The 21909-nt window shown below is 31.3% G+C and overlaps 1 protein-coding gene across 1 annotated transcript in view; it reads right to left on the reverse strand.

Moving 5' to 3' along the window:
* Positions 1-839: 839 nt before the first annotated feature.
* LOC129222304 (vesicle transport protein USE1-like) overlaps positions 840-21909 on the reverse strand; it is a 45253-nt gene continuing 24183 nt past the window's right edge. The window contains exons 5-6 of the mRNA XM_054856790.1: positions 21415-21593; positions 840-1573 (exon numbers count right to left, since the gene is read on the reverse strand). Coding sequence (XP_054712765.1) covers positions 1394-1573; positions 21415-21593 — 359 coding nt within the window. The 3' untranslated portion in view covers positions 840-1393. The remainder of the gene's footprint in view (positions 1574-21414; positions 21594-21909) is intronic.

The following is a 21909-nucleotide window of genomic DNA, read 5'->3' on the forward strand; positions in this document are numbered from 1 at the left end:
AGGGCAGTCAAGAGGCACAATGTTTTTTATTTTACACTTGTTCCTTAAACTTAAACAAATTTTTGAACACAAAGTATTTTTTTTTCTTTTTTAAGCTATCACGTGCTCTTTCATACATATTGTCACTTCAAAGCAAGAGTAGGATATCTTGCTATTATTTTCAGGCTTAGATGTCTTACTGATATGCTGCTTTTATCTTTCTGGATTTTTCTATGTAATTCTTATACTTATTTAAACATTTATTACATCTTTCAACAAGCTTTTGGAGTCACATAAATCGGCTGCCTATGAGGATAATCCGTCTTTAACAGCTTCTTTCTCTTCATCATCTGCGGCAAAGCGCTTGCTGCCAAGAAAGTCCTTTAGGTAGTTGAACAAGTGAAAATCTTTGGCACCAAGTTCAGACAGTATGGTGGGTGGTACCGTCCATTCCCATCCAAATGGTCCATTGTCTTTAACCTCTCCGTTTTCAGTGTCCTTATTTTCATCCCCATTCTCATCTTCTTCTAATGTGTGATTGTTTTTCTTTCCCTTGTAGCAGATGGATTTTTTTTTAAAAATATTTTCCTTCACTTTGTTAAGAACACTAGCGCTGACTCCATGGGGCTTAAGGGGGCTCGTGCCCCCTCAAGAATTTGTGTGTGGGTATGTCTTTTTTTTTTAAGAGGAAATGGCCAGTGCTTTACTTGAAAAGATTTTTTTTTTTTTGCTTGAGTATCAATGAGAATTGTTAAGTTTTTAAGTCTCAAATATAAGGGAAAAGTTTGCTAAACTTCTTTTAGACTAACAGCCACCAGCAATATTTATCCACTGCACGGCTCTCCACAAAATAGAACTGTAAAAAGTGTCCCTTAAGACAAGGTGATATAATTGAACGAGAAAGAGTTGCATACCAATTTAGATCCCTATATCTTTAAAACGCTCTTGTCACGTGTAGATGGTTCATGCAAATTACTCACATCAGAAAATTTGTAAAGTGTCATTTTCAAAGTGCCAAAATAAGAAAATTTTTCGGAGGAGGGGGGGAACCTCTGAAGTCCGGTCCTCTCAAAAATTTTTATAAATCAGTGCCACTGGGCAAGAAGGAAATATTTGAAATGCGCTTAATTTCTACTGCAGGGATGAAACTGACCTGAGCCCAAGTTTTCCTCAACTACAGTTAGGAAAGAACAGGTGCTTAGTCAAGAGTTAAAGAGTAGTAGTATATAGGGAAGATTGTTGAAACTTAGTGTTTTTTTTCATAATGCAACACAATAATATTGCATTATTTTTAAAATATGAGTACAGTGATGTATGTCTTCTATGTAGATCAATAATGTATTAGCAAATCATCCAATTAAAAGAAACTCTTTATTATAAAATGTACAAATTTAATATAAATATAATTCTATTATCACCGTTTTGGAAAAATTCTAATAAATATTATCATCCAAATAAATATCATACAAACAAATATTAACATTATCCATACAAACCAATTGCAAGATTGTTTAGTAAAAACTTCTAATTTGTCACTTTCTACTTTTAACTGGCTGTATCTATCATCTGCCATTGAAGTTGATTTTTGTAAGTTCTGCAAATGTACATACAAAACCTATTAGTACAAAAATTCAACATTTTTGATACATATTACAATAAAATCTGGAATCATATGAATTAATGTAACCTATTACAATGTTCATTTCAAATAATGTTTAAAATCATACTAGAAAGAATTGAGCAGTAGGTAACTGATGCAGTGGCGGATCCAGAGGCCTGTTTTGGGGGGGGGGGGGGGGCGATTTTATCCATGGGTGATTGGTCCACAAAAAATTTTGGGGGGGGGGGGCAGAGAAGTCACGGGAGGGGGGATGTGGGCAGCGCCCTTATTTATTTATTTATTATTTTATTTTAAATTTTATAAAATTGGGCTATGGTATTTTTGTTGTTGGTTAAATGATCGTCTCAAAAAAAAAAACCTAGGGACACGACCTGAAATCTCGAGACAAATATCAACAGTAGACTTCCTTCTTTCGATTCAAAGCTCCAATTTAATCTTCATCAAAAAACGTGACAAACATTTAAAGTACCCTTATTAAGTCAATTCTTCTTTCTTTAAATACGTGAATCGATCAGCACCAGCATTTTCCAGTCGATCTATAACTTTGAAGTTAGAAAAACGGAGGGGCAGTGCCCCTTTGTTTTTGAAAAGGAGGGGCAGTTGCCCCCACGAGCCGCCTATGATTCCATCCCATCCGTTCTCACATGCGCTCAAAAGTATCGGACGCACAAAAGCTATTTCGTTGCGAAGATCATTCATGAGCTTTTAAATTGAGTCTTACAAATAAAGGAAATACATTCCCTTATATCGCCATTTTTTATATATTTTCTCTCATCCTATTACGGAATGAAAAAAAATACCATTCTAATGTAACGTGGGATTTTCAGAGATCGATATGACATGGATTTATGAGACATTTCTATGAATCTCCTCGGTAATACATTTTTGAATAAAAATAATGTCTAATGATTGCAGAAAAAATGAAAACAAGCAACTACCAAAGTTCACTATAACTACAAATAGCGACAGTAAAAAACGCGAAACAAAAGTTTAAATAAAGATATATCGAAATAAATCTTGTAACAAAAATTGCTTTTATGATAGAACCAGAAGCAAATAAAGCGGTTAATTTTCGTTATACAAAACATAATTTTCCACTATTTAACCAGTATTAAAATAAATTTAGGATCAAAATAAAACGTTTTAAGTGTAGTTTACTTTTATTTGAATAAGATTTTACTAGGAAATGCGAAATACAAGAGACAGAAAAGATCTTTTAACAATTAAAAAAAAATTGATCTGTTAAAAAAACATATTCTGTTACAGCATTGTTAAATTACACTTAATCAGTGGCGTAGCAAACTTGGATGTCAACCGGGGTGGTAATCTGGGCTATCACCCCTCACCCCTCCCCATCAACCGAAGGCGAAAAAAAACCTTATTCAATGTTCGATGAAAGAAACGAAGTTCATACAATATTCATAAACAAAACGAAATTGTGCCCCCCCCCCCGAGAGGGATATCATCCGAAATAAACATTTCCCTCGTATTGATACCAATGCATTTGAGAGATTATAAAACATATGCGAATTTCTGTTGGTATTTAAATTTTTCCGGAACTGTTACATGCGTTTTGGGTGTCTCCCCCCCCCCCCCCCCCCGCCCCACTCCATATGAGTACCAGCCGCCTCAAATGCCCTTCTAGTGAGACCAATATGTTTGATAGAAGAAAAAAAATATTTTTTTTTCATGTTGGAAATAAAATTCAGAATTGAAACATCGAAATTTCTCATATTCATTTTAGTGTCACACTCTAGGGGGTGTCACCCGGCTTAGCCCCGCCCTGCAAAATAATTTTTAATATAAATTGAAATGTTGGGGAATTTTTTTTAGAATTGAAGCATTTAAATTTTTCAAAAAAAGTTGAAGATCAATTTCGGGTGCCACCTGGGGCAAACCCATCCGCGCCACCGTAGCAATGCTACTGACTTCATCAACTCACATTTATATATAAAATAATTAAATTTATCAAATAGATAAAGGAGAAAAAAAAAACCCGTATTTTCATATCAATCAACTAAAAAACCGCAAATTAAGGGAATATGTAATACCGCCCCCCCCCCCCCCCGGAGCAAAAATAAAACTTATGTATGGCACCAGTTATAAATATGCAGGAATGATTACACCTTCGAACGATATAAAACAAACGCTGAGAAGGAAATACGCTTTCAATTTTTAACATTTATCATTTAAATTTTGAGCATAAATGAAATAAATTTAATGTATAAATTTTGAATTTGAAAAAAAATTAGATTATTCTTCAGAAAGTGTTCAAACAAAAACGATTTATTTTGGTATGCAACCTAATAGTAAAAAAAAAAACCCCCACGAAGTCTGTTGGGGGGGGGGGGCGATCGCCCCAATCGCCCCAGTGGCGGACCCTGTGGATCCGCCACTGAACTGATGTATCACTAAAATCACTTTGTTCAAATGGTGTAACAAAAACTTCCATGTTTTTTGACTTTATTTCCTTTTTTTTCTTTAGTTCTACTTTTGTAAGCTTGGGTTAATATATATGTAGTGGTGTTTCCATAGATTCTCCATACATGCCGTATACTCTCAAATTTTTTTTAGACACACGGCATATACCTTCAAGGGAACATCACTGAATATAAGGCTAACATTAGGGCTCAACCAATTGTATCTGCACTTATTGTTAAAAAATTTACACACTAATATCAGCAGCCAATGTTAGTTTGGAGCAAAAATCTTCGTATTAGCTTTGAAAAACATCTGCATGCAGAGATAACACCAATGTTTTTCTTAGGGCTAATAAAGTAGAAACATGTTATCCCATTTTTTAGCTTTATGATTTAAGCAAAACAATATAGGACCATAAATCAGGCAGTAATAGAGTCAAACATTCTCAATTTTAGAATGTGTAAAATTTTGGATCATAGGCAAAAATGTCAGCACAAAGGGCATTTATTGAACAAATGCTCTAATGAGCATGTCAAGAAATTAAGCTTTTTCATTGAAATAATTGTCATAGATATAAAAATATGAATGAACTATAAAAAAAGGTTTTTTAATTCTAAAGACTATTTCTATAAGCTTGGTTTTCACTAAAAAGTATGAAATAAAATAAGTATAATAAGTAAATAAATAAGTTCTTGAGTACAACACTCAAAAATTGCTGGTAATCTTTATGTTTAGGTTAATTCCTAGAGCAGGCAATGAAATTTAAAATTTGAGAGAAGATATAGCTTAGTATGAACAGCTTTTGCTATACCACCTATATTTCTTCCATTAATTAATTTAAATTTTATTGGTTGCTTTAGGAATTAACCTAAATATAACGGTATAAAGATTAACTGCAAATTTTGAGTGTTGATATCATACACTTATTTTCTTTGATACTTTTAATGCAAACCAAGCTTAGAAAAATAATCTTTTGAATTAAAAAACATTGTTTGATTTGAAAATGTTTTCGTTTTGAAGTTGATTTAAGGTGAAATGCTTTGAGATTACAGCTATCTCTTTATTATATTGATTATCTCTTATCTATCCTTACTTAAAAAAAAAAAAAAAAAAAATCTACTGAATTTTGTTTTATTATAAATGTTGCACACACAAAAGAACAGTTTATATTTATTTTGAACAAATATATATCAGGGTGGCGACAGGAACTGTGAAAAAAAGTTCCCTGACTTTTCCCTGATTAAGTTCACCAAATTTCCCTGATTTACGTTACCAATGATAATGGTTTTCTTTCTTTGCTCTACTTGAATTCCATTGTATGTTTGTATAAAATGCAGTATTTTAAACGTTTTAAGTTGTGTGAAGTTGTTGAACTAAAGATATATTTTAAAAAATGCTACTTTTTTAATAAAATTGTTAAAAAAAACGTATTAAGGCAATTTGGGGGGGGGGGGGAACCCCTACAAAACTGTATATTACATTTTTTTGCACTGAAAGATTATAAAAAATTAAAAAAAAAAAAAAAAACTTCATTTCCAGAAATTACTTAGCATAAGAATTTTAAGAAACTATTAAAATACCTCTTAAAAACATATATGTATTTATGATAGAACTAAAAAGTAATTGAAATTATTTTGAATTAAGTTTTCAAACAGTATAATAATTGTTGCAAGAATAACAAGTAATAGTGAAAGAATAGAAGTAATGTAGTTATTCTTACACAACTAATTGACATATTTATGCAAAACAGATGAAACCATTTGACATCCATTCATAGGGAGCTTTTCTCTAATCAAGAACATAGGTTTTAATGAATGAATACAGCATTTTAACAATTAAAAAAAAAAAGATATTTACTTAAGTACACAAGTTAACTCTATTTCAAATGATTTCAGTATGTAACAAAAAAAACAAAAAAAAAATCTTAGATTGCTTTTGTAACAAACAACTTTGAAATGTAAGAAAAAAAAAGCAATTAGTTAATTTCAAAACATATTAAAGAAGAATACAACTTGGTTATAAAATTAAAGAATCACTTAAGTTTGAAGAAAAGAAAACCTTTATAATCTGCGGTGACAACAAATAGTATAACGGCAAAAAACAAAGTTTTTTTTAATTGAAAATTCTAGTTTAGCAATTAAATTAAAAAAGCAAAGAAAATAACTTTTAAGTTTTTATAGTATTAATTCAAAAACCAAAGATTTCTTCTTGAAATCGTGATTACAGTACGCTAATTATTTCGAGACAATGGACTAAAGGCAAAGGAGCTAAAGCAATAATGAAGGCTTCCTCTTTGCCTGTATGGCTGTTTATTTTACGTAGCATTGAAAGCGTAAAAGGAAACTTCAAGCTAGGTAAAATAAACAACCTAGCAGACACAGAACAGGGTGGCAACAGATCAGGGAGATCAGGGAAAAGTCAGGGAACTTTATTAATCAGGGAAAAATCAGGGAAATATCATGGAATTTTGAAAAAATAACAAAAAATCAGGGAAAATTGATTTTATGAAGAAAAAAAAAATGTTTTTTTTTTGCTTTACAAAATTAAATACTCTAATTCCCTACGCATTTTCCGCCAATTATCTGTTCAAAAAAAAGTAAAATTAATGAGGTGCGATTATACACTGCCCCATATTTGTGCATCTTTTTTCCTCAACGTCAAAGTATTGAATCTTACTTATTAACCACAGGATGAACTTATTAAGATTGCTTCTGTGTCTGTTAGGTTGTTTATTTTACCTAGCTTGAAATTTCCGTTTACGCTTTCAATGCTATGTAAAATAAACAACCATACAGGCAAAGAGGAAGGTTTCATTAATGCCTTAGCTCCGTTGCCTTTATCCCACTGTCTCAAAGTAATTAGCGTACTGTAATCACGATTTCAAGAAGAAATCTTTGGTTTTTAAATTAATACTATAAAAGCTTAAAAGTTATTACTTCTTTGGGTTTTTAATTTAATTGCTAAAATAGAACTTTCAATTAAAAGAACTTTGTTTTTTGCCGTTATACTATTTGTTGTCACTGCAGATTATAAAGGTTTTCTTTTCTTCAGACTTAAGTGATTCTTTAATTTTATAACCAAGTTGTGTTCTTCTTTATATATTTTAAAATTATCTTTTTTTTTTCTTGTATTTTAAAGTTGTTGGTTACAAAAGGAATCTAAGAGTTTTTTTCGTTACATACTGAAATCATTTGAAATAGAGTTAACTTGTGAACTTAAGTAAATATTTTTATTTTTTTATTGTTAAAATGCTGTATTCATTCATTCATTAAAACCTATATTTTAGATTAGAGAAAAGCTCCTTATGAATGGATGTCAAATGGTTTCATCTGTTGTGCATAAATATGTCAATTAGTTAGATAAGAATAACTACATTACTTCTATTCTTTCACTATTGTTATTCTTGCAACAATTGTTATACTGTTTGAAAACTTAGTTCAAAATAATTTCAATTACTTTTTAGTTCTATCATAAATACACATATGTTTTTAAGAGTAATTTTAATAGTTTCTTAAATTTCTTATGCTAAGTGGTTTCTGGAAGTAAAGTTTTTTTTTTTTTTGAATTTTCTATAATCTTTCCATTGCGTAAAAATTTAATATACTGTTTTGTTGGTTTTTCTTTCCTTCCAAAAAAATTGTCTTGGTTTTTTTTAAACCATTTTATTAAAAAAGTAGCATCTTTTTAAAATATATCTTTAGTTCAACAACTTTACACAACTTAAAACGTTTAAAATACTGCATTTAATACAAACATACAATGGATTTCAAGTAGAGCAAAGAAAGAAAACCATTATCATTGGTAACGTAAATCAGGGAAATTTGGTGAACTTAATCAGGGAAAAGTCAGGGAACTTTTTTTCACTGTTCCTGTCGCCACCCTGCAGAAGCAATCTTAGAAAGTTCACCCTGTGGTTAACCCTTTCAGGGGCGGTGGTCGCGCTGTGAAACCACCAATTTATAAATTTTTTTCTCTTTTTTTTTCCGAGTGTTTGAATATCTTCTTTTGAGTTCAATGAACAAAATGAGATGGCATAATAACAAAAAAAAAAAAAAAAATATTTTTTTCGTAGGCTCAATTTCTTGTCCAAATCATCAAATTTTCAAGTTTTCGTTTACCCCAAAATTGGAATTTTGTTTCAGATTTTAAAATTTTTAATTAGCGCTGAAAGAGTGAATCATTTTTCTTGATTTTACCTGAGGTACTCAATCATATTGTTCTAAATGATTCAAATTCATTTTTACATGTGTAAACATGTTTTTGTCCTTTCCCAGGTGGGGGGTGTGAACTAATGGGGACACCACCCCCAGCGAAAAAAGTTGCCAAAAAATTTTTTTTAACTGAAAAATCTATGTCTAGATGATCAAATAAACCTACTTGTGGTGTTTTTTCTTCATATTTCTCAAAAATTAATGATGCGCCCCTGAAAGGGTTAGTAAGTAAGATTCAATACTTTGACGTTGAGGAAAAAAGATGCACAAATATGCGGCAGTGTATAATCGCACCTCATTAATTTCATTTATTTATTTATTTATTTATTTATTTATTTATTTATTTTTTTGAACAGACATTTGGCGGGAAAATTCGTAGAGTACTTAATTGTGTAATGCAAAAAAAAAAAAAAAAAAATCTTAATAAAATCAATTTTCCCTGATTTTTAGTTATTTTTTCATTGGTCGCCTTATCTGAAGAAAGATATTTTTGTATTGGAAAGAGTTCAAAGAAGGGTAACTAAATTAGTAAGGGGACTCTCCGATTTAGATTATGATACCAGACTTAATAGGCTTAACATGTATAGCCTGGAGCAAAGGAGAGTCAGAGGGGACATGATTCAGTTATTTAAATTTATCAAAATGAAAGATGTAAATGGATTAAATTTTTGCGGGGAAAGCAGGACAAGGGGTCATTGTTTTAAGCTATTTAAATCTCAGGCTAACTTGGAAATCAGGAAAAACTACTACTTTAGCAGGGTCGTGGGCCTTGGAATAGCTTACCGGAAGAGGCGGTAATGAGCAAGGGAGTGGATACCTTTAAGAGGGCCATTGATCTTCATTGGGGACTAATTAATTGACTAGGACCAGCCTAGCTGGGCCCAGAGCCTGTTGCTGGTCGTCACATTTGTATTTGTATTTGATATTTCCCTGACTTTTCCCTGATTAATAAAATTCCCTGACTTTTCCCTGATCTGTCGCCACCCTGTATATTGAAGAACAAAAGTTTTTAAAAACGCTTTCAAATGGATGACTTGACTAGAATCAAAGAAAGCTTTAAAGACCTGCATTATTTGAAAAGTTTAAAATTCCCAAAATCCACAAATGTATTCAATTTCGAGAAATTTCAAAGGCAGAGTCTACAAGCTTTAATCCTTCATAAAAGTCCCTGAACCTCTCCTCCTCCTAACATTACCAGTATTCGTGTAAACTGCAATTTTAGAACTATAGTTTCGAACATTTTCCGGGGGAGGAAGACCTTTGCGAATGTTACACTTATGACTGTAGGTTCATACGGTTATTTCTCTTTCCCTGCTCAACGTAATTCTCTAAATTTGATTGTGCTATACAAGTAATGACAGTTCATCCCCCCTTCCTCCAAACAAATATAAATAGACCCTCTCTCTCTCTTGTTATGTATACGTTTAAAAAAAAATTGAATGACTTCAAGAATGTTGAAAGTGTGGAGGTTGAGATGTTTGTTTAACATTAACCCATTCCATGACCAGCCCGAAAACCCTTAATGCGCATGCCGCAGATAACGAAACGGAGTTGCTTTTTGCTACGTTGTAATAACACTTTTCTCCCCATTTTGCTATCGGTATTTTAATGTTGTTTTTGCTGTTCAGCTTGCATTCGAAAATCGCTTCGCTTTATTTGTTTTTAAGCACTGAATTAAATAGTGCAATAAAATACAAGGTTGCTAATATGTGCTGAAATATTCATACATTTAGGCAGTACGTAACAGGAAAATAAGAAACAATAGAGGATTGGACGAAAAGAAATTATTTTCATAACACTAATTATTTTATTGATTTATTTTTCTTTTTGCTTTTATCTCAGTATATCTTTTTTTTTCTTTTACTGTTAAATGTAAGATGATATATCTTTCCAAAGGCCTCAACAAAACATGCTTCAAACAATTGACTGATCGATCCAACGTGTGAGCATGCGACTTGAATAGACAAAAACGCTTTAAGTGTGGGAATGATATTCTAAGAGGATAAAAAGTATTCTTCGGTGCCTTTTGATATATTGTGACACTTCAAAACGACCAATAAACACATAGACATCCCTTTGATGGCAGGACTTGGTCGACTTTTATCGTAATTCAGGTGACTTTTAAATCCCTTCTGAATGCCCAGATATCAGTTGCTCAAGCGTGGGAAGTATTTTAAAGATAAATGATTACAAAAGATCAAAACTTGCGGCTAATCCCCTATTTCCCTAAAGGATAATTTTGTGCATGCAACTAAAAGCCCCCAGCTGAGAGAGGAATAACTAGACAGACTGGGAGGTCTGTATTCTCCAAGGACCCTCTTTGCAAACATCCGAGCAAGTTAGTTCCATTCAAAGAATGGTCAGAAGGTTTTAGTGTTTTGTGGTCAACCCTTCCACATTATTTTCTTACAACAAAACAGTTTAGCTCGGAAAGGAATTTCAAAGCAAGCTTTTATGCTTATATGACGGAACATGTCTTCAGAAGGAAAAAAAAGGAGATCTTGCTTGAAATCGAGTCAGATTTTAAATATTTTTTTAAAACATACTTGGATAAATTTTAGTTAGTTTCATAGGATTATTTACTAATTATGGCAATTTGATTATTGAAAAGAAACCAAATATTTAATTTATATTTTAAAATCTCATAAAAGAAGGTACAATTAAAACATTGGAGCTATTTTAAGACAATAAATAAAATCGGAAAAATAATGGGATAAAAGGAATGTTTCGTTTCTTATGAGTAAAGCGTACAACAAAAGAACTCAAGATATTATTTTATTCGTACTGTCGTATCTATTTTATGTTTTACATACTCAACTTTTACGTATAGTCAATGCGGTCGTCATTTTTTTTTTCGTGAAATAAAAAATATTCAAAACCATATCACTAAAAATCCACCAAATGGTGCCGCGAATATAAAAAGATATAATTTACGTTTCAAAATATCATGGTTTAAAAATAAATAAGTAATAAAAAATAATAATAGTGTACAAATAAATAAAAAGCGTAGTAAACACATTATAATGTTTAAAAAAAAAAACATACTCGTACAAAATTAAGATATGTAAGATAATTTAAAAAAAATAATATTGTGTAAAATAAATTATAAAATTTCAGGATTATGAACAATTTAGTGAAGGATACTTGCGTAAGAAGGTGGATTTTTGATAACAAGAAAAACATATTTCTGTTTATTTGCTTTATTCAGGAAGAGAAATATTGATAAATATGTAAGGAAATATTTTCACACTTGTTCATCAGGAGTTCAAATGCCAGAATGCTAAGAAACAAAGCTTCCACGAAAAGATAAAAATATAATGCCTGATTATTTGAAGTATTATACGTGTCCCATCAAAGAGTAATTGAAAAGTTAATATCTTAGTAAAATAAAATAAATTACAACAAGTTCCGTGAAATACTATAAGTTACATCCCTTTTGTCTAAGAAAAGAGCTTGATTACCGCTCCCCTAAAGGCTCCAGAACTCAACAGAGAAGCGCAATAACAGGGTTCTGCCCCTGGAAGGATCGCTGACACATATTCGGCCGAAGCAAAAATTGCTAGAAACGCCCTGACGACACAGGATCGTCGAGGGCAGTTAGGAACCATTTTCTCGCGACGAGCCTGAATCGGCCGGGGCAGTAATAACACAAACTGCGCGGCCGATCCTGTATCGGTCGGGGCAAGGAATGGGTTAAAGTGGTTACCTTTTTTTTAACCAGCTTTTTTTATATTTTTTATGAAGAAAAACTACTACCAAATACGATTTCGTTTCTCCACTGTGCACTGACTCATGGTAAGATTAGTCATGGCCTAAGATTACTATGAAGCAGATGTCGCGGTATAGAAGGCGCACTTGAGATTACTGAAATGTAAATGAGAGGTGAGGGCAGTCAACAAAATTTTTTATTAGTGGTTGGAGGGGGGTCTGCAAGTCACTATTTTGCCCTGGGGGCGGACCTGGTTGCCAGAAGTGGCCATCATATGTTTCTTTATTTGTTAAAAATCATATTGTATATCGAGCTTGGACACCACGCTTCAATTCCTGAAACATTTAGCATGTTAGTCGACTCCACCTTGGCAATGTAATTCGGAGCAAACTTCCTAAAGGTTATTTAGCTTTTTTTGCACTGAACATATTAAAAAAGGCCACCAAAAGTCAAAAGTGGCTAGCAATACTTTGTGACTCAGGTGGTGACTACCTGAGTTACTATTCAGAATTCCTAGATTAGAGCTTTAAAGGAATGGATCACGATCAGAGATAGGAGAGTTCAGGAGCTCTCCGCAGGAGACTTTGGAATTTGAAGCTCTAAAAACGCAATTATAAAGCTATCTTTGGGGATTCTAAGGAAAGGAGTGGTGGATTTGGAAGCTCTAAAAGCAGTAATCCTGATAACACATGGGAAAGTTCTCAGTTTTAAGGTTAAGAAAGGTAATTTTTAGTCATTTTACTCTTTTCTAAATTGCTAGGAGAGTACTATTTTTTGAAAAAAAAAATATGTAGAAAGAAGCCTTTAAACCTTATTTATAGTTTTTCATTTAGGGGGGCTAATGAATTTCAAGAAGGGCTTAGCCCCCACAAGCCCCCCCCCCCTTGACTCCGCCCATCTATCCTACACTTGGCCTAAAACTAAAATTTTCTTTAAAAAATATGATTTTTTTTTTTCTATTTATCTTTTAAAATATTGCATACAAACTTAAATAAAATATCAAAGTCAAAATTTTTTGTGAACACATTTTCAGATCAGCATTTGTCAATGATTAATAAAAAATAAATAAATAAATAAATAAATATTAAAAATGATAAATTGAATTCAACCTTGAAAAAAATCCATATCTTTGAGTACTATATAGACTTAAATATTGCAGGAGAGCAAAAATTTCTATTTAATGCTAACAACCTATTTCACTGTTCAAATTTTTTAGCTTGATAATTTAGTAAAACTTATCTTGAATTTTTAGAAATATGTATCGAAGAAAAATCAATTTTTTTAAAGAAATTTATAAATTTTAGGACAAGTGTGGGATACCTAAATGTTTTTTAAATTTCAATAAATGTTTTTGTGGTGCATGAGGGGTATAGGGGTAACATTTTATCAATAGATATTTCAAGTTTCTAAACAAAGGTTTTTTTTTAAAATTTGGCCTTGCATTGCAAGTGCTGGTTCACACTTTCAGACAAAAGTCGGCACTGGTTGCCATTGTTCAAATTATATGAAACTTTTTTTTTACAATTGTTTTGACTTAAAAGAAAAAATTTAAGAGGGTGTGTGACTTGAAAAATCAAATTCATTTTTTTTTTTGGAACACCCTAATACACACACACACTGTAAGAGGATTGAACGGAAAAAGGTTTAGATTGATAAATTAGCTCATCTGAACATGGAATATTACTATAAATTATCTATTCCCCCCCCCTCAAAAGTGTCCGTTATCATACTCTTATACAACAATAATGCTTGCATTTATTGTAAGCCGGCCAGAGCAGTTCAATATCATATCCTTCTACGACACTTACAGTAGCTTCTTTTTTTCGTGAAAATAAGTGCTTTTACAGTATTGGGACAATAATCTCTTTGAAATCTAAATCGTTCATCCACGGGACATTCTCAGCAGCCAGAAAAAAACAAAGAAGTTACGAAATTGGTGGTTATCGCAAATTCATACACTTTTCTTTTTAATTTAAGCTCTATTCAATGTAAGTATTGGCGAAATGTGAAAATTACGATGACAAACAAACTAATGGCGTCACACAGATAGAACGTATGGCGTCAAAATGATGTACCTAAGGTCAGCTTGTATTTTTACGAGTCTTTTTTCTCATTGAGTCCGCTGATTTACTTTTCTCCGCACGCACCGCACCACTTAGCTGTACTGTCCTGCTAAGCACAGATGTGGTATCTGCAGTAGAGCTCAAAATGAGAAATTGACGATTAAAGTTTTAGAACTCATTTCTTTGATTTATGACTTAATTAAATGCTCAACTTGCGGCAGTTGTTTCGTAAATAACTTATTTGAAAACTGTAAGAGAGTATTTTTCTAAAAATCTTAATTTAAAATTAATAAATGTAGTTATGACAAATTTTCTTCTCAAAACCTTTTCATATACTAAGTGACAATTACTAAGCATTTTTAGGGGTATCTGCACAGATACGACAAAAATAGCTTAGTAAAACGTGCTCAAAGTATCATTAAATAATACTGAAAACATCTGCTTTCTTTAGACTTAGCTGTTTTGCTTTATTTTGTTAATACAAATCTAACAGAATCTACCTTCTGAAAGATACCATTTTCAAAACTCCGAACAGTTAAAACTAATCCATAACAATTTTTTTTTTATATTCAAAGAATGTGTTTCTTATAATGTTTTATTTTCTAGATTCATTTTTACCGAGCATGAAGATATTTTTATTTAAGTATCGTCTGCGGTCAAAATTATTACTGGCCGTAGAATGAAATCAGGGTTGGTAAAAAAAACGGTTTTTTTTCAAAAAAAACCAAAAAACCTGGTTTTTTGGTTTAAACCGGGTTTTTTTCGGTTTAAATACTATTTGCGAGAAAAACAATTAATTTTCGGAAGGTAATTAAGGTTCCATGTAATTAACAGTTATTCAATAGTCACATTATACCTAATTTCTTGATTAATTAAAGAGATCACAACAAAATCTTGTAACTAAATTAAATAATTAAAATAGCTTTCTGCGGGGAAACATTGATTGAAATGTTTGACTTGATTAACATATTAATATGCAAGTTTATATAGACCCTTTATGATACGAAATACTGGTTTCATTTTTGATTTTATCAAATGAAAGCCAGATTAGGTCTTTTTTTCTACAAGAATCAGACATTCTTTTTAAAAGAATATGTGTAAGTAACTCTTGTAAACTGCACAGGTTAGCTAAGGCAAAGCAAATACCAAAATCCCAATTCCAATGAACAAAAGGTGGGGGGGGGGGGGGGACTAAGAATTATCTGCACCCAATAGTCATAAAGCAGCATAGGTTTATAGCCAATCAAAATCTTTTGAGCACACAGAATCAAAAAAAAAAAAAAAAAACACCAATGGAGAGTGTAGTTTATATGTGAAGATTTATATATTTCTCAATCAATTTTTACACATACATTTGCATTTTGTTCTGGGAATTTAAAAATTTATCTTTTAATCTTCCTACATTATAATATAAGGAACTATTATGTATCATAATATGAAGTATAAACTTTTTTTTTAATTTGATTCAAAAAATATTATTTGTGTTCACCTGCAGAACAAATCTTAATTTTTAGGTGCAAACAATTAAGTTAGATTGTTGATTACCTTACAAGTCAAAGTTAAAATTCCAGGAAAGTGCAAATAAATGGGCAAAAATGTCACACCCCTGCAACAGGAGTGAGCAATATAATGTGGATTGCATCTACAATAAAAGATTCAATCCATAGTAAATCTTAACTAATCATGCAAATTAGCATAATGATGGAAGTTGACTGAAATCTGTTCTATGGCACATATATGAAATAAAAAATATATTAATATTTTTTTTCGATTAAAGCTTGTAATACATTTTGAAGAAGCAACTTTGCAATTTTAGTATTTATCTCTGCAACTTAGCTAGGAACTTAGCATAAGTGGAATTTTACATTTTTCAATATGTGTGGGGAAATCAATGTAAACCTGTAAAATTGATTTTTTTTGGCTTTTTTTTTTGAAAAAAACTGCATGGTTTTAAAAAAAAACCAATTGGTTTAAACCAAACAACTCTGAATGAAATGCATTTTTTTTTGCATGAAAGAATTAGATATGAATATTTTACATGCATTTCATTTTTAAAATTTGCATTTTAAATAAACATTTAAGTAGAAAAAGCTGAATATTTACTTTGACAATTATGCAAAGTTGTATTAGTTTTTATTATCAACTATTCAACGGTAAACTAATTTTAATATTTTGTGTTTCAATAAACTGCTACATTATTAAATATGCTGCTTTACTAAGGTATAAAAGTCGTATCTACAAAAGATACTAAGGAAAAAAGTGGTAATTGCGCAGATACCACTTTAAACGCTTAGTATTCTTCACTTACGTTCAAATTGCCTTAGCAAACTCCGCAAACTGTGCAGTTACTTTTTTCTTAAAGCGTTTTTTAATTTTTTTCGTTCACAAATAGCCAAAAAAAATTGACATTTAGGTAAATTAAATTACTAACGACCACCTGGTGACTATAACTCAATTTTGGTAAAATGTGCAGATACCACATCTGTGCTTAGCATGGCAGTGTAAGCCTTAGGTTCCACTGTCCAGGGGGTCCGTGTAGCGGGTTCCCCTCACAGCTGGGTGCGACGGTCGATAGTCGTCTGGGCTACGGACGTTCTTGGTGCTTATTGTGCTGGAGAAGGTCCCTGTGCTGGGCGTCAATCCAGCTGAGAGTTTACCCCTTGATGTGTGAACCTTGCTCACCATGAGATACGGGATATCTTCCCGTCAACCACTGATCAAAGTTATGCTAAAAAATTCAGTTATTGGCTACAGTATAAAACTATTACATACCAGTTTATATTTGTCACCATAGAAACCTTTTATAGAATCCTACAGCTGTTATACTCACAGAAATTTGCATTAGTAAGGTTAAACGCGTAAAAATATAACGTGTTATATAACGCATGCCGCAAAATTCGGGGGTCCCCAGATTTTCAAACACACTTGCCTGGTCCTTTCTGGCAGGCCAGAAAAACCGAGGTTAGGAGAAAAAAAAAATACTATAAAAATATATGTTCAGCGTATAAATGAATATTAGTTCTATGCATATCTTATTAGTATTAATAAACAGTTTGATTTTGTAGGAATATTTACTAAGGATGTCATTTGTTATTTTAACAAAAACAATATTGCTTATTGTCGAAGAATTTTATAAAAATTAAATTAAAAGTAAGCAAGCATTTAAGCAGTAAGTTACTGCACCTAAACCATTGCTTAAGAATTTGCTATAGCTATTCAATAAATAAAAATTAAACTTATCTCCCTAAAAGGAACATAAAATAATTTATTTGAAAAATTATGAACAAATAACAGTAACAATGATTGCTTCTGAATTGATTACTTTATTAGTATATAATTAAATCCGTAAATAATGACCTACAATAAATAGCAAGCACATATTTATGCAATATACAATTTTTTTGAAAGAAGTTTGACACAATTTGAAAATTTTTGTTGTTATAAACATTACAAAATTTGCTAGGTATAAATTCCTTACAATTTACAGCATTCTAACCAGCTGTGAGTTAATTTGCTTAGATTTTAGAATTTTCAAACAATGTCTTGTCAAGTCAGTTTTTCTCATGAGTGTTACCTTTATAAACTATTCTGTAATTTATTTTCTAAAAACAAATAATTGAACAAATCTTGAACTAAACTATCTTAAATACTCAGTTTTAAGTGAAAATGGTATAAATATTTATTTATTTAGGAAATTTTAAGTATTTGTAGAAATGTTTTTCTCATGGGTGTTACTTTGTGTCCTAAACAAAGGGTAAAGTTTACGATAAAAATATATTAAATTAAACATTAAATGTTTTCATTATAATTACCATAAATAGCTAAAAAATCTCAATATTGAAACCTCTTTTTAAAGATCCAAGAAAAATTTTATTGATACAAATGCTAAATTTTAACTATAGTAACACTCATGAGAGATGGACTCATTAAATTATTTATTGCAGAGTTTTAGCAGTAATTGTTCTAAAATATGTAGTTATTTGAATACCATATCTTGAGAATTAGAGTCTTTCCTAAACAACGCACACAAATTTCATTTTTGCAAACATTAGCTTTGTGTCAGTGTTCAGTCTTCGATTTTCAATAAAAGAGAATTTATTATACATAAATGTGTGAAAAAATATATCTCTTTGATAAAGGTATGAGTTAAAGGTAATACAATTATCTATAACTATGGATTAAATCACTATTTGGTTTTCTTTTATCATGAGTGTTACACCCTTCTCATGAATGTTGCGTGTTAAAAGTAACCCTCATGAGATTTATAGAAGAATTCTTAGCTGGAATACATTCTATCGGTGTTTTTGAATATTTAATTAGGTCTTCTGTTTCCTTAACAAAAAATACATTATTGCCTAATTGTATAATTCTATACTTAAAAAAAAATGTTACAAAATAAATGGGTAACACTCATGAGAGATGATTAAAATACTCTTCACATTGAATTGTTCATTTCAATATACGGAATGAATATATCCATTTTTAGGCTTACACATTCTAAGGAGAAACAAATATGGCTTTCTTGACACCATTGCTAACAACAATAGAGAAATATTTTGCACATTAAAAAAAATTATAATTCCGTTGAGTAACACTCATGTGTTGCAATTAAGGACGCAAATTGCATTGAAATTTTAAACTGTTAAATGAGCAGTTCAATACAATCTATTTCAGCTGTATGTAACTAACAAATATTATTTCCTTTTTCAATCCACAAAAAGTAAAAAAGCTGCTTGAAAGCATACAAAAAAAATTAAGAAAAGTTGAATTTTCTAGTCACGACAAAGAAATTTCCATTACTAGCTAACTAAAGTAATAGAAAAGGCTTATTAATCTATGATCATGAAAAGAAGCACTGAATGCAATGAATTAAGTGTAAAAATATGCCTTACTACATGCTTTTGCAATGCCAAAAAATAATTTTATCAACATAAAAATTAACGGATAAAAACAGGATACCAAACTGTCGATCGTTTTGAAAATCACTCTTATATGTTGTTTACGTCAGTCCGCTGAAAGATGTATAAACGATGCTTTACTGTATTTTGAAATGATTAAAAATAAATGCAACTACTGAATTTAACTTAATACATAGAAAATAGAAGAACAGTGAATTTTCAGTCTGACACTTAGTTCAAAACCCACCTTATGGGGGAAATCTTTTTCTATTTTTCACTCCTAACTTTTAATGAAATGGAATGAAGAATATGTTCACCATATTTGCGATTTTAAGCATAATATGTGAAACCTATGCTACTGAAAAACTCTCAATGGGTCATTTACCCTAAACAGCAAATTTGGTCAGGGAAAGGAATGGCATTCACTGTGACAGGGGAATGACCATTAGAGGAAATAATGCATTTTACTGACGATATTATAATTTCTGTGGGAAAAGGAAATACTACTTTTGTGAAATTGAAAAAGATCCAATGTCGTGGTGTGCAAAAAGTAGTTATTGTGGTAATTTGTTTCCCTTACACATGACAGAGGAATGACAAAACTTAAAGTTAACTTATATTGTGTCATAACTGCAAGCAACAAAAATTAATGTCACTTAAAGTAAGGTGGAAAAACTGTATACAAACAAGAGCCAATCACGCATTGAGCGATTATTACGAAATTAAATAAATTATCAGAGACAAGGTAATGACAGTCATTAAAAATACTTAACAAGATTTAACTTGAGATCACTTAATTATACTTCACTCCGTGTATTTTTGCAAAAAGGACAAATTAAGATTATTACTAGGATCAAACCACAATTCAAAGACTAAATTATGGGTTAATATAACTATTACCAGATGTGTGTGTGAGAAACATTTATTCCATTCTTTGACGGAATGACAAAAAATCAAAGGACATTTATTACTATTTTTTAAAAAGTAGTGCAAATCTTGAAAAGGCTTTATTTTTCTATTTTACAGCATTGCATAACAGATGGTAAGAGGTTAAAAAACAATTTCTTTACAAATACACACACATGGCGTCTTGAATCTTTAGAGCTAATTTTGTTTTAAGGTGGAGGTAGGGACACACAGGGGAAGGACATTTATCAAGTAGTAAAAAAATTATTTAAATCTTTACTAATAATAAAGCTGAAAGTCTCTCTGTCCGGAGGATGTCTGGATGTCTATGACGCGCATAGCGCCTAGACCGTTCGGCCGATTTTCATGAAATTTGGCACAAAGTTAGTTTGTAGCATGGGGCTGTGCACCTCAAAGCGATTTTTTGAAAATTCGATGTGGTTATTTTTTTATTCCAATTTTAAGAAAAAAACTATCATAAATTACGAAATTATCATAACGTGGAACCGTAACATGGACACAAAACAATTGGCGAGATACGAAATTATCATAACGTGGAACTGTAACGTCATTACAAGCCAATTGGCGAGAAAATTCACCATACATTATTTGTAAATATACAGGCGAACCAAAAGACCTTTAATTTTTCTATTACGGGCGAAGTCGTGCGGGTGCCACTAGTGTATAATAATGAGAGTTTGTTTTAGCTTATTTTACAAACATAAAAACATGTTGTTAAAGCATTCTAACGTCAGTTTCATTTCTAAACAGGTTAATTTGTTATTTTTGGAGCAAGGACAAGAATTTAGCAGTTTAGAGAAAATGACCCCAATTGTCCACAAATTTGGGCCCACCAGGATAATCACAGAAAAGCGAATTTTGCAGATAATCAATCTGCAAAATAGGTAAAAACCGATACTAGTATATGGAATAGAATGAAAATATCAATAGCACTTGCACACATCTCAATTATAGCCAAAAAACGATAAAAAAATGTATGTAAAAGCTTAAAAATTGGACATATGCAAGCAAATTGTGGAAACAGATTAATTGAAACTGATCAACTTAATTTACTCCAAAAACATATAGGGCAGGGGATTTTTTTTTTTTTTTTTTTTTTGAGCAAAACTAGTCCATTCACTCATTTATGGGCATAGGTAGTGTAAATCAAAAAATCAGTAAGTAGCATAAATCTAAAGCAGTAATCAGTGAAGATCTAAAAATCAGGGTTTAATTGGCCAAGTTTCAGTGAACTTGGATGGTTTGATGTCATTGGAAGGGAGGGGAGGAGGAAAATTGGAATGAAAGAAACAAGACTGTCTTAAAATAGATTTTGCACTTGTTAAGTTAAAATAAGGCATTTATCTGCACCTACATTCAGTTAATCATTACCAAAAGTTAAATTAGTTTTTTTTTTTGACGGTGTGAAAGACTGCGGAAAATCAGGGGCTTACTGTATTTGTTTTTGCTATAGTTTTGAACCGTTTTATTTTAGTATTTAGCATTTCATAAAAACCTTGATTTACTTCTGCTTTTACCCCCTTTTTTTTTATTTTCAAGGAAAAATGGTTTTAAAAAGATGGCAAGAAATAATGATACTGCTAACCTCTGTATCCTTCTTTATAATGTGGCCAGCCAAAAGGCTGTTTTGCTTTAAGTGTTGAACAAGGGACATCATTTCCTGAGCTACCTTCTCTTGCATTGAATTGTGATACTGCATCACGGCATCAAAATCTTCATTAGGTGACCCGGATTCTAAATGTCGCAAACGAACACCCTCAGTTGCTAGAAAGGAAAAGATGTAGAAATTGTTAAAAATACTACATAAAAAATATGTTTCAACATAATGAATTGTTTCAAAAGTAAACCAGATTTGCATTTTTAAAGATAGCATGTTAAAAACTCCAACAATATTATGTGTCTGAAATGAATTTAACTTTTAATGATGATAAATGCATATTAACTTTCATGTCAGCTTTATGCAGTAGGCTCTCTGTTTTATGACTTTCACAGGACTAAAAAAACATCTTTTAGTAAAATGTGTTCCTTAACAAAACTTTTGAAACATGCAAAAAAAAATTTCCATTACTCTCTTTATACT

This window comes from Uloborus diversus, chromosome 5 (genome assembly GCF_026930045.1).
Source record: "Uloborus diversus isolate 005 chromosome 5, Udiv.v.3.1, whole genome shotgun sequence".
In the NCBI taxonomy this organism is placed as follows: domain Eukaryota; kingdom Metazoa; phylum Arthropoda; class Arachnida; order Araneae; family Uloboridae; genus Uloborus; species Uloborus diversus.